We start from the raw sequence: 12,324 nt of genomic DNA on the forward strand, positions 1-12,324 counted from the left end.
ATGAGGTCGATGGCATGATCAGCAAGCTGGGTGCAGGGATTGGAAACGGTCCTTAGAGTTCCAAAGCCAACTGTTCATGTGAGATTTTTTCCATGGAGATGTCAAAGAACTTTAAATTCTTGGGCGTGCATATTTCCTGGTCCCAGCACACTGATGCAATTATAAAGAAAGCACATCAGCGCCTCTACTTCCTGAGAAGATTACGGAGAGTTTGTCAAAGAGGACTCTCTCGAACTTCTACAGGTGCACAATAGAGAGCATGCTGACCGGTTGCATCGTGGCTTGGTTCGGCAACTTGAGAGGAAAAGATTGCAGAAAGTTGTGACCTCTGCCCAGTCCATCATCGCTCTGACCTCCCCACCATCAAAGGGATTATTCACAGTTGCTGTCTCAAAAAGGCAGCCAGCATCATCAAGGACCCAGTCCATCCTGGCCACACACTCATCTCTCCGCTGCCATCAGGTAGAAGGTACAGGAGCCTGAAATCTGGTACATCCAGGTTCATGAACACCTTTTCCCCCCACAGCCATCAGGCTATTAAACTCACCATCAAACAAACTCTGAACTATAACAGCCTATTGCACTTTATGTGTTTATTTATGGGTATATATATGGTCTATCGTATATAGACACACTGGACTGTTCTGTATTTATGCTTACTATATTCTGTTGTGCTGCAGCAAGCAAGAATGTAATTGTCCTATCTTGGACACATGACAATAAACAATAAACGATCTTGACTTGACTTGAAGGGTTGATGGAGTAACTCAGTAGGTCAGGCAGCATCTCTGGATCAATGAATAGATGACCTATCGATGTCCTCCAGGGTTGGTGGGACTGGAGAAAATGTAATAAACAGGAATTGCAGATGCTGGTTTATACCAAAGATAGACACAAAGTGCTGGAGGAACTCAGCGGGTCTGGCAGCATCTCTGGAGAACATGGATAGGTGACGTTACGGGTCGGGACCCTTGTTCAGAAGAAGGAAGACTGAAGAAGGGCCCTGACCTGCAACATCACCTACCCATGTTCTCCAGTGATGTTGATTGACTCGCTGAGTTACTCCAGCACTTCTATCTTTGGTGGGACTGGAGCATGTGATTTGATTTGAAACATTGGTGCAATGGATGACCTTTGCAAAGATTGTGCATTGTATGTCCCACAGCAAGTGTCTGGGAACAAGATGTTCATTTCCCAGCATTTTTCCTGAGGAACATGTGATTTGCCCCAGAAACACAAAGCAAAAAGAATATGGAGAGGAATTGCTGTGATGGCAACAGATAAAATAGGAAAGAAACAGGCCCTTCAGCCCTCAATGTCTGTGGCAGACATAATGCCAAGACCAACTCTTATCTGCCTGCACATAATCCATATTCCTCCATTCCCTGCATATCCATGTGCCTATCCAAATGCCTTTTAAATGCCACTATTGTATCTAGAGCATATCATCGAAAAAAGATATTAAACTGATAAGAACAGATAGCACATTTAAACATATAAAAAGCCGTCTTATTGTTACTCCACATAAATAGTTTAAGCTCATACCCACATTTCTTTCTGTTTGAATTCCATCCTGGCACATAACAGATGACACAATAAGAATGACGTTATCAGTTGGCTTTTTATATTGTTTTGTTTAATTTAGTTTAGAGACACAGCATGAAAACAGGCCTTTTGGCCCACCGAGCATGCGCCAACCAGCGATCTCCATAGACTAACACTATCCTGCACACACTAGGGACAATTTACAATTTTATCAAGTTAATTAACCTCCAAAACCTATATGTCTTTGGAGTGTGGGAGGAAACCGGAGCACCCGGAGAAAACCCACGCAGGTCACCAGGAGAACGTACAATCTCCGTTCAGCCTACATAGCTAGAATCGAACCCGGGTCTCTTGCACTGTAAGGCAGCAACTCTACCGGTGCACCTCAATGTTAGTAAAATTGCTATTGTACTCATTTATGAGCTTTGGTTAGTAAGACTGCACCTTTGAAGCAAATTATTTATAATACCGTCTGGGACCTTGCGTCCCTATGGCATTAACATTGAATTCTCCCAATTTTGCTAGCCCTTGCTGTCTCCTCCCCTTCCTTAACCCTCTAGCTGTCTCCTCCCACCCTCCCATCCGCCCGCCCTCGGGCTCCTCCTCCTCCTCCCCTTTTCCTTCTTCTTCCCCCCCCCCACCCCCCATCAGTCTGAAGAAGGGTTTCGGCCCGAAACGTCGCCTATTTCCTTCGCTCCATAGATGCTGCTGCACCCGCTGAGTTTCCCCAGCAATTTTGTGTACCTACTCATTTCTCTTTGGTGGGATTGTCTAGTTCCTGTTGTCCTTCTACCCCGTTTGCAGTAAATCAGCACGGTCACAAAGTGTTTTAATGTCATTCGTTCTAAAGCTTCTGGGCCTGTACATATTTGCAATAGTCAAGGAAACTTCTCACATTTATTCAGGATGACAGCATTGAAAAGGTGTTAAAATCACGGCACCTAAATATTTATGAACAGAAATACCTTCTGGTGGAGTGGCACAGGGCGAGAACTGCTGAGATCAGGAAGAGCAGATTGGCCACACTTCCATAGGCACCTGTTGGTAAATATGCAAAGGGAGAAAATATATTTCACAGACTGAAATGAATGGAAAATGCTTGTTTTTGAGCCCGTGGCCAGGATGGTGTGGGCCTTCAATGATACAAGCTGGGTGGCACGTTGGCTCAGCAGTAGAGTTGCAGCCTTACAGCGCCACAGACCCGGGTTCGATTCTGACTATGGATGCTCTCTGTACAGAGTTTGTACCATCTCCATGTGGCCCCATGTTTTTTCTCCGGGTGCTCTAGTTTCCTCCCACACACCAAAGATGTACAGGTTTGTAGGCCAGGTTCAAGATAGACAAAAAATGCTGGAGCAAATCAGCGGGACAGGCAGCATCTCTGCAGAGAAGGAATGGGTGATGTTTTGGAACGTTATAAAACTATCTATATCTCTCGTTTCCCTTTCCCCTGACTTCAGTCTGAAGAAGGGCACAGGGCAATGTCCAGGGATTTAGAGATGAGCATATTCAGTATTATGGTGATGAAGGCTGAGCTGTGGCAATGAACAGAGGAACGGGATAGGTCTTCTTATGGTCAAGGTGATTCGGAGTTGAATGCAGTGCAAGTGAGATGATATTCCCCATAAACCTATCTTTCCTGTACGCAAATTGCATGGGGTCGAGAGAAACAAAGAACTGAAGTTGCTGGTTTATATATTATGAAAAACATGGATAGGTGACGTTTCTGGACAGTTCAGAAGACTGGGATAGATGTGGGCCATTTCCAGTCTTTCAAAGCACTAATCGATGTTAGAGCTATGGGGTGGTAGTCATGGAACATAGAAGAGCACAGCACAAGAACAGCCCTTCGGCCCCTTTTGCCTTACAGTGCCAGAGACCCGGGTTCAGTCCTGACCATGGGTGCTGTCTGTATGTAGATTGTACATTCGCCCTGTGACCACGTGGGTTTTCTCCGGGTGCTCTGGTTTTCTCCCACATTCCAAAGATGTACAGGTTTGTGTGTAGGATAGTGTTAGAGTACATGGTGATTGCTGGACTCGTGGACTTGGTGGGCTGACGCCCCTGTTTCCACGCTGTATCTCTCAAGACTAAAGTAAAGTCTATGCTTCTATGACCTTGGATAGGTCACTTTACCTTTCTCTCATACAAGAGAATGTTTTGGATTTAATATTATTTATGTGCGAGATACAATCAGTAAATAAAATTACTATCAAACTGACCACTGAGTGCCATACAGTAAAACATGTCTGTCTGCTTAATATCCACAGTGTGAATCTTTGCTCGGTGTGGCACTGATATGTAATGTACTTAACATGGGCAGATTTAAGTCAATAATCAGTATGGGAAAGTGGTTCCACGCATTATCCTGGTAAGCTATATTTCATATTACTGCAGTGCGTGATAGTCCTTTTTACCACTGGCATTTATCAAACACACACTGAATGAATAGTGTTTACCAAGGTTCCCAACTGCACTCATTTCTTTAATCGATGTCAAACCTGAAATCATGTAATTAACTATTTTATGTAACTAGTTTGGAGCTGTCTGGAATAAAGTCAACCTAATGAGAAATGTCATATTGCTGCTATTCATCACCTTGCTCAAAGTACAAAATTACTCTCCCTTCATGGTCCTGTAATGCATGGTAACCATTAGATCCTTCACTAAGCATTGAGATTTTCAAGAGCAAGCCAACACACATTCATTAGCTACATGCCTGAGGGGCTGGCAATGAATGAGGAGAGGAATTATCTCTCCAAAGTTTCTTGGGCAGATATTAATACCTTGAGTCACATCAGTTATTTTTTCATCTTCCATCAAGGATATTAAACGATTGCTGCATTTATAGCTGAGCGGCAACAGTGGTGCAACTGGTGGAGCTGCTGCCACAAAGTGCCAGGGATCCACGTTCGATCCAGACCTTGGGTGCTGTCCTTGTAGAGTTTGGATGTTCTCCCTGTGACCGCGTGGGTTTCCTCCGGGTGCTCTGGTTTCTTTCAACACCTTAAAGACGTGCAGGTTCGTTGGTTAATTGGCCCTCTGTAAATTGCCCCTAGTGTGTAGGGGGTGATTGAGTAAGTGCGATAACATAGAACTAGTGTGAATGGGTGATCATGGACGTGGACTTGGTGAGCTGAAGGGCCTGTTTCCATGCTGTAACTTTCAATCTGAGATGGATAACTAAATAGCTAATGGTGCAGGAGAGGTGAGGTCCAGCTAAGGCAAGGGTTCCCAACCTGGGGAAAATTTACCCCCAGGTGGTAAATTTCACCCACCCAGGGGGTAAATATGCTGATTCTGGATTTGTACATATTTTTCTCATTGACTGACTGTAGGTATGTTGCAAAACTTACCTTCAGCGGCGCTACAGTTCTGTCACTGCCCATGTGCGCGACTTTGACGCCTTTGAGAGGGGGACGGGTTTAAAACGCCGTTTTCTCTAGGCTATTGAAATCGATGTTGTTCAGCCTGCTTAGTTGCTGACGAAAAATCGCTGCGACATTCGTTTGCTGCAGTTATTTTTTAAACTAAGTTGGATTATTTAATTGCTGTAGTAAATTAAAAATCATCTTCTAAAGCCGCGAACGCCGACAACGGGGCGGATCTCACGTAGGGGACAAGGCAAGGTAGGCTGTTTATTTTTACATAAAAAAGTGCTTCTTAAGATCCCTTTAATCAACATTTTAAGTTGCGAGAAGGTGACTTGGGGCCCATCCGAACCGGCAGTATTTTTCCTGCCGACATGGGGCTCAAATCCACTGCCACCGCAATGTTCCAAACCAACGCGTTCCACAAAATCCCATTCGCAAGCAATGGCCATTAATTTACAGCAATTAAACACTAAATTCCTTCCATTTGGCCTATAAATTAATGACAATGAGATTTAAAAATCATGTTTTATTGTGAATTCTTGTGTGAATGTTCTTTGGACACTTAGGTTATTTAAAAATGTAAATCTTTTCTTAAGAAATGGATAGATGTTTAGATCTAGTAATTGAATTTTGGTATTAGCTACAATTGGGTAACTAACTAATTATATGCTTTAATTTCAGGTCATCCAAGTAAGATTGTTTAATATTTGTTTCAGAATGCTTCAATCTATAATAACTGAAAATTTCTTTCAGTTCTCTTAATTTTTAATAAAGTTATGGCCATTTGACTGTCCTTGATCATGGCTTGTGTTAAGTCAATGGAAAAGCAATAGGGCACAAGATGCCGAGTATGAAAATGGCCATAACTTTTTTAATACTGAAGATATGAAAGTGAATTAGGTGTTAAATTAAACTTCTTTTTATGCTTTATCTGATGGGATAAATTGCAGACTTGATTTTTAAAATCTCAAAATTTTGTAACATTGCTACTGACTGTGTTTGGTTCTGGTATACTAGTATCTGTTCATCATTAGTTGTTCATAAATAAGTGAAATAACATTGTTATGTGCTATTAAAGTTGCCTGGGGTAAATGGGACGAAAAAGGTTGGGAACCCCCGAGCTAAGGCAAGGTTAAAGCACTCATAATTATGATCAGCTGGAGGTACAAAATTGTTCACTCTGCAGATATGTTGCCTATCTACAAACCCAAACGTCTTTGGGATGTGGGAGGAAACCAGTGTATCCAGAGGAAATCCACATAGTCACAGTCACCAACACCAATTAATTGATTAAATTGATTGAAAGATACAGCATGGAAACAGGTCCTTTGGCCCACTGAGTCCATGCCGACCATCAATCACCTGGTCAGACTAGTACTAAGTTATCCCACTTTCACATCCACTCCCCGCACACTAGGGGTAATTTACAGAGGCCAATTAAGCTACAGTCTCAAGAATAACTTCTTCACAGCAACCATTGGGCTCTTGAACATTACACCACACTCACCTCAACTATGAACCACGTGGATTTCCTCTGGGTGCTCCATTTTTCTCATACATCCCAAAGACGTGTGGGTTTGTACGTTAATTTCCTCATTGATCCCAAAGACGTGTGGGTTTGTAGGTTAATTTCCTCATAGATCCCAAAGACGTGTGGGTTTGTAGGTGAACTTGCACTGTTATGGAGTGATTTATTTTAGACATTAGAGATACATTGTGGAGTCAGGCCATTTGGCCCATTGAGTCTGTGCCAACCAGCGATCAACCAGCAATGTCCTACACACTAGGGACAATTTACAATCTTACCGAAGCCAACTAACCCACAAACCAGTACGTCTTCGGAATGTGGGAGGAAACCGTAGCACCTCCAGGAAACCCACGCGGGAACAGGGAGAACATACAATCTCCGTACAGACAGCAACCATAGTCAGGGACGAACCTGGGTCTCTGGTGCTGTAAGGCAGCAACTCTACCGCTGCACCACTGTGCCACCCTAAATTCATTCAATTTTAATTATTATTATTTCTGTAGAAGACGTTAGATGCTGACTCTTTCATTTCCCCGAAAGTCCTCGTGCTAATGAAGTTAGAACTATTGTGAACAGGTGATCGATGGTCGGCGTGGACTCAATGGGCCAAACAGCCAGTTTCAATGCTGTATCTCTAACCTAAACTAAACTAAACCTACAGGTTAAAAATACTGGTGCCCAAAACCATCGAGTTTGAGACTTAGACTTTATAGATACAGCGGCACACCGTGTCCGCGCTGACTAGCGATATAGTTATCACTAGCACTAAATCACATATCATGATAAATTGCCTTTCAATGTACCTGAAATCCTTTTCACTCTTTGTCTCGCTCTTACCACAGGCTTCGGTTTTGCACTTTTGTGGGGTTATCTAGTATTACTGTTGTTAATTTATTGTGTGACTGACTACTGCACCAGGCCATTCAGCATCAATTGTTGGAAAGATCAGACTTCTCCCTTGGTTTTTGAGACTCTCTGTTCCGCAGCCACCATTACTTGCACAATGACAGCGATGCATTGTTCAGATGAGCTTGCAGGTTAACCTTGAAGAGCAAAGATGTTTTCCCAGCTGTTCTTGCAAAGGTTACATGAAAAACAACAGCTGTCATAGCGGAGAGCTAATTGCAACGCCACTACCCTGCCAGTACTTCATTTATGCAGTGTCTGTAAGTTTGACTTCATAACATGAAATAGGTCATATGACCACCCCTTCCCTCCCTCCCTCGCTCCCTCCCCATCTAAACGTTTTAAACATCAGGATATGGAACGTGATTCTGCCAACAACTTATGCAGTGAAACAGGTAGATTCACCGAATGTAGGCACAAAGTGCTGGAGTAACTCAGCAGATCAGGCAGCATCTCTGGAGGAAAAGGATAGGTGACGTTTTGGGCCAGGACCCTTCTTCAGTCTGAAGGTGGGGGCAGGTGAAGAGTTGGAGGTGAGAAAAGACCAGGATCAATCAGGGCCAACAACAAATATCCTCATGAAGGGAGGTGCCCGGGTCGCACTTTGTATATCTCTTTGGTATAATCCAGCATCTGCAGATTTTGTTTCTAGATTCATCAAGGGGTCATCTGACATCTGAGAAATTAAAATCCAACCTGGTCTATCAAAGCAATGATCACAAATGCCCTACACATGTAGCATGATGGAGTAACAGAGCACAGAAACAGCCATTTGGCCCTACTCATCTATGCCAACCAAGTTGCCCCCATCTAAGCACACCCCATTTGCTCACATTTGGCACGTGTCCCTTGTGGCACCAGACATGACACCAGATCAGCAATTAACACGCTGGCACACACACAGTGAGGTGAACTCACCCGATGGACTCGATTTCCAACGACAAACTTGAGCATCTAGATTCATCCCACCAGCTTCCTCTCTGTCCCCAGAGCCCCGTAACCATTAATCATATCCAGCTGTGGCTCGGTTGCCTGTGGTCGGGATCGGAGCGGACCTCAAAGGGGATGTGTTGTCACACCCTCTAAACCTTTCCTATCCATGTACCTGTGCGATATGGGCCTTTGATTCCATCTCCAACTCACAATGTCTCGGAGACACACCCACCACAATCAAATACTAGTTGAGGCAGATACTATCATCGCTGTTGTAGTACCTGCCTCAACTACCTCCTCTGGCAGCTCATTCCATATATCCACCACCCTCTGAGTGAAAAAGTTCTGTCTCAGATCCTTATTAGTCTTTCCCTTCTTACCTTGAACTTATATCATCTTTTGATTCTCCTACCCAGGGTAAAAGATTCTGTGCATGCATCCTATCTGTTCGCCCACCCGATATCTATTTGTAAAACAAAAACTTTTCACTGTGCCTCGGTATATTTGACAATAAACTATTCACCTCATGATCTTGTACACCTCTATAAGATCACCCCTTAGCCTCCTGCACTCCAAGGAATAAAGTCCTCACCCGCCCAAATTCACCCTCTCATCCTCGTAGTTTTACCTATGATTATTGATGTCCACAAAGAACAATCAGCTGTCAATCCAACACCATCCATCTGAAGGACCTAGACATTGTTTCATAAAGATTGTTCACTATAGACACATGGAGCAAGTTTGTAAAATCAAGTCAAAACAGACTATTCCAGCATTTCCATGAGATAAAGGTGTACAGGCGAGGAGAGGACGTTGGTTCGCTGGACGATCCACACATCCAAGGAAGGCAGTGGCTGAAGTCCCTGCAGCTGCCTGGGGCTCGCCTGGATCAGGCACTGCTCATAAGAACTAGAGCACGGAGTGGACTTTGATAATGGCGGCAATACATGGCGCCTCTTGCATGTGCGACCAGTGGAATATTTCTCTACAATTTGCTAATTGGGGATTTGCTTAGGTATGGCGATACTTTACTGAGCTGTTTGTAAGAAAATAATTTCACTGTGCAATTGCACTTCACACATACGACAATAAAAGCACCATTGGACCATTAAAACTTTGAACCATTGAAGAAGGGTCCCAACCCGAGACGTCATCTTTCCATCTTGGCCAGAGATGCTGCGTGGCTCCTTGAGTTACTCCAGCACTTTGTGCCTTTTCTTATTCCAACAAGAATAGTTTTCTCACCAAAATAACTGAATTTTGATTCTTTTTTAACAGAACATTGTACATAAAATAATACAGCACAGTAACAGGCCCTCCCACCCACATTGCCTCTGCAAACATGAAGCAAAACTAATCGCATCTTTCTGAAAATGGTCCACATTCCCCCATTCCCTGCATATCCATGTACCTATCCAAAAACCTCTTAAACACCACTATTGTACCTGCCTACACCATGTTCCAGGCAGCCACCGCTCTCTGTGTACAGGTATGTTTAATAGGCAAAATATTTGCACTAAATGTTGTACACTTTATCCTTTATCTTTATCTGTGCACTCTGGATAGCTTATTGTAGATTTAGTTTTAGAGATACACATGGAAACAGGCCCTTCATCCCACCGAGTCTGCACCGACCAACGATTGTCTATACACTAGTTCTATCCTGCAGATTAGGAACAATTTACAGAAGTCAATTAACCTACAAACCTGTACGTCTTTAGAGTGTGGAAGGAAACCGGAGCACCCGGAGGAAACCCACGTGGTCACAGGTAGAACGGATAAACTGCGTACAGACAAGCACTCGTAGTCAGGATCGAACCCAGGTCGATCGCGCTGTAAGGCAGCAACTCTACCACTGAGCCACTGTGCTTCATTGTATTCATGTGTAGTCTTTTCTTTGAGAGCACGCAAACAAAAACCTTTCACTGTATCTAGATACACATGACAACAATAAGCTAAACTGAACTAATGAGATTCAGTGGAATGATATTACATTTAAGATTGCTTATATTAATGAGTCTAAACCGTACAACATAACAGTTGAAAATTATTCAATATATTTCTCAACCAGATATGACTGCATTTAAAATATATATATTCACGCACAAAGCACTGAGCCGTAGAATGTATTGGTGATTATAAGAGTAAATCAGTTTCATAAAATGTTAAAGATGACTTTAAAGAATTGCTTATTTTCATGAGATTGCGCACTTATGGGCAGGGGGTGGAAAATCTTTCTTATCTTGTTAATACTGACACTTTTATTTTTCACTCGAACAAGCAAGGAAGTTCATTTTCATGGCAAGACTTTACTAGTTGGCGCTTTGATTGGACAAAGAGACAATAATTTATCTGGTAGGTGATTGTTCAGTAAAGTAACAGCTTTATTTGGCAGCATGAGATGGACTATATTCACATCACCGCTCTCCCATCGTGGTATTGAAGGCCTGATATGATGAGCACAGACACAAGTAAATAGGCTCCCTACAAAGGTACAACATACAAAATCTGTCAAAGGCCTTACAAATCAGGATTATTCTTCTTCTCTAAACACACCGCATGATAAACTTGTTCTGAATGCCACATTGGAAGGAATGGAGTGGGGGTTGGGGGGGGAAGGGGAGAAAAAATAAATGCTGTTTTTGAAATAGGCTCGGATTATCTGAATTCCACGATGGATCACAGGCCTGAATCCGCGTCGAGAGCTTGCCTGGTGCTCTGCAATCGTGTGACGTGACTTAGTACAGCACAAAAACAAGAATACTGCAGGATGTTACAAAATAAAACTGCATGAGCATTTGCCTCAGAAGGTTTAGAGGTCTTCGTATGCCAATGTAATTCTGCCCTCGTTGTCTATATTCATGTGCTATTTAGTTCTTTCGGGATAATTCAGCCATAGAAAATCCCGGATTCAACTTTTCCAGCAAGAAAATTGTCTCAGGCAATTTGTTAACCTTAAGTTGAAAAGCTCCTCTTGAACTGCTGCAGGATCTTTTACAGAAAACTGAAAGCACTTCTAAGTTATGTAAAGGCTGTTGAATAACTCCGTCTGCTGCACAGATCTTTGGTCTTTAGTTTGAAGCCTTGGAAAGAAAGGCAGATGGATCCCCATCGTGATGATCTATTGTCCTTTTTATTTGTCCCTCCCTTCTCTTCTCGACTTGTAAAAAGTTCCGTGTTTACGAATGGAAGGGTGAGTGAAAATACCCGGACTGTCTTCGAGGCAATTTTCATCAGAAAGGAGAAGTCATTCGACGGCAACAGGTTCATGAAGAGAGGAGATGTCACGGGTTCCTTTGTGGACTGGTCGTCTGGATCTCCCGGGCTTGTGTACCCAACAGCTGGATATGGTGGCTCAGCCCCTCGCTGGAGAAGACATGGATCCCACAGTGCAGCTTTGGAGTAACGAGTGACAGACGACGGATGGAGACTCACAGCAGCTAAATCATTTTGTTGAGGTCAGTGGCACACACAGGATAAGCTGCCTTGGTAAGGGTCCTCTCTCGCCCCATGCATGTGTCAGGAAACCTGCGAACCAAGGAGAGATGGCGTGAGAAAAAGGCACTCAAGAACATTGTTTTTACAAAGATGAGAAAGTGGGATAACCTCGAACTCGTCCATGCCAACTAAGATGCCCCCTTCAAAGCTAGTTTGGCCCATATCCCTCGAAGCCTTTCTTATCCGTGTACCTGTCCCAATGTTCATGTAAATAAGTTCTAGGAGCAGAATTAAGCCATTTGGCACATCAAGACTACTCCACCATTCAATCATGGCTGATCTATCTTTCCCTCTCAATTCCATTCTCCTGCCTTCTCCACGTAATACCTGAGACCCTTACTAATCAAGAATCTGTCAATCTCTGCCTTAAAAATATGCATTGACTTGGCCTCCACAGCAATGAATTCCACAAATTCACCACCTTCTGAATAAAGAAAATGATGCCCAGTCTGAAGAAGGGTTCCGACCCAAAACGTCACCCATAATTTTTCTCGAGAGATGCTGCCTGACCCGTTGAGTTACTCCAGCATTTTGTGTCTA

General features: G+C 43.3%; 1 protein-coding gene across 1 annotated transcript in view; it reads right to left on the minus strand.

The window, feature by feature from the left end:
• Positions 1-10,481: 10,481 nt before the first annotated feature.
• The window catches only part of LOC116986818 (chemokine-like protein TAFA-5), a 192,334-nt gene continuing 190,491 nt past the window's right edge, over positions 10,482-12,324 (minus strand). The window contains exon 4 of the mRNA XM_033042541.1: positions 10,482-11,814. Within this exon, the coding sequence (XP_032898432.1) occupies positions 11,806-11,814 (9 nt within the window). The 3' untranslated portion in view covers positions 10,482-11,805. The remainder of the gene's footprint in view (positions 11,815-12,324) is intronic.

Source organism: Amblyraja radiata, chromosome 24, assembly GCF_010909765.2.
Source record: "Amblyraja radiata isolate CabotCenter1 chromosome 24, sAmbRad1.1.pri, whole genome shotgun sequence".
NCBI classification, from domain to species: domain Eukaryota; kingdom Metazoa; phylum Chordata; class Chondrichthyes; order Rajiformes; family Rajidae; genus Amblyraja; species Amblyraja radiata.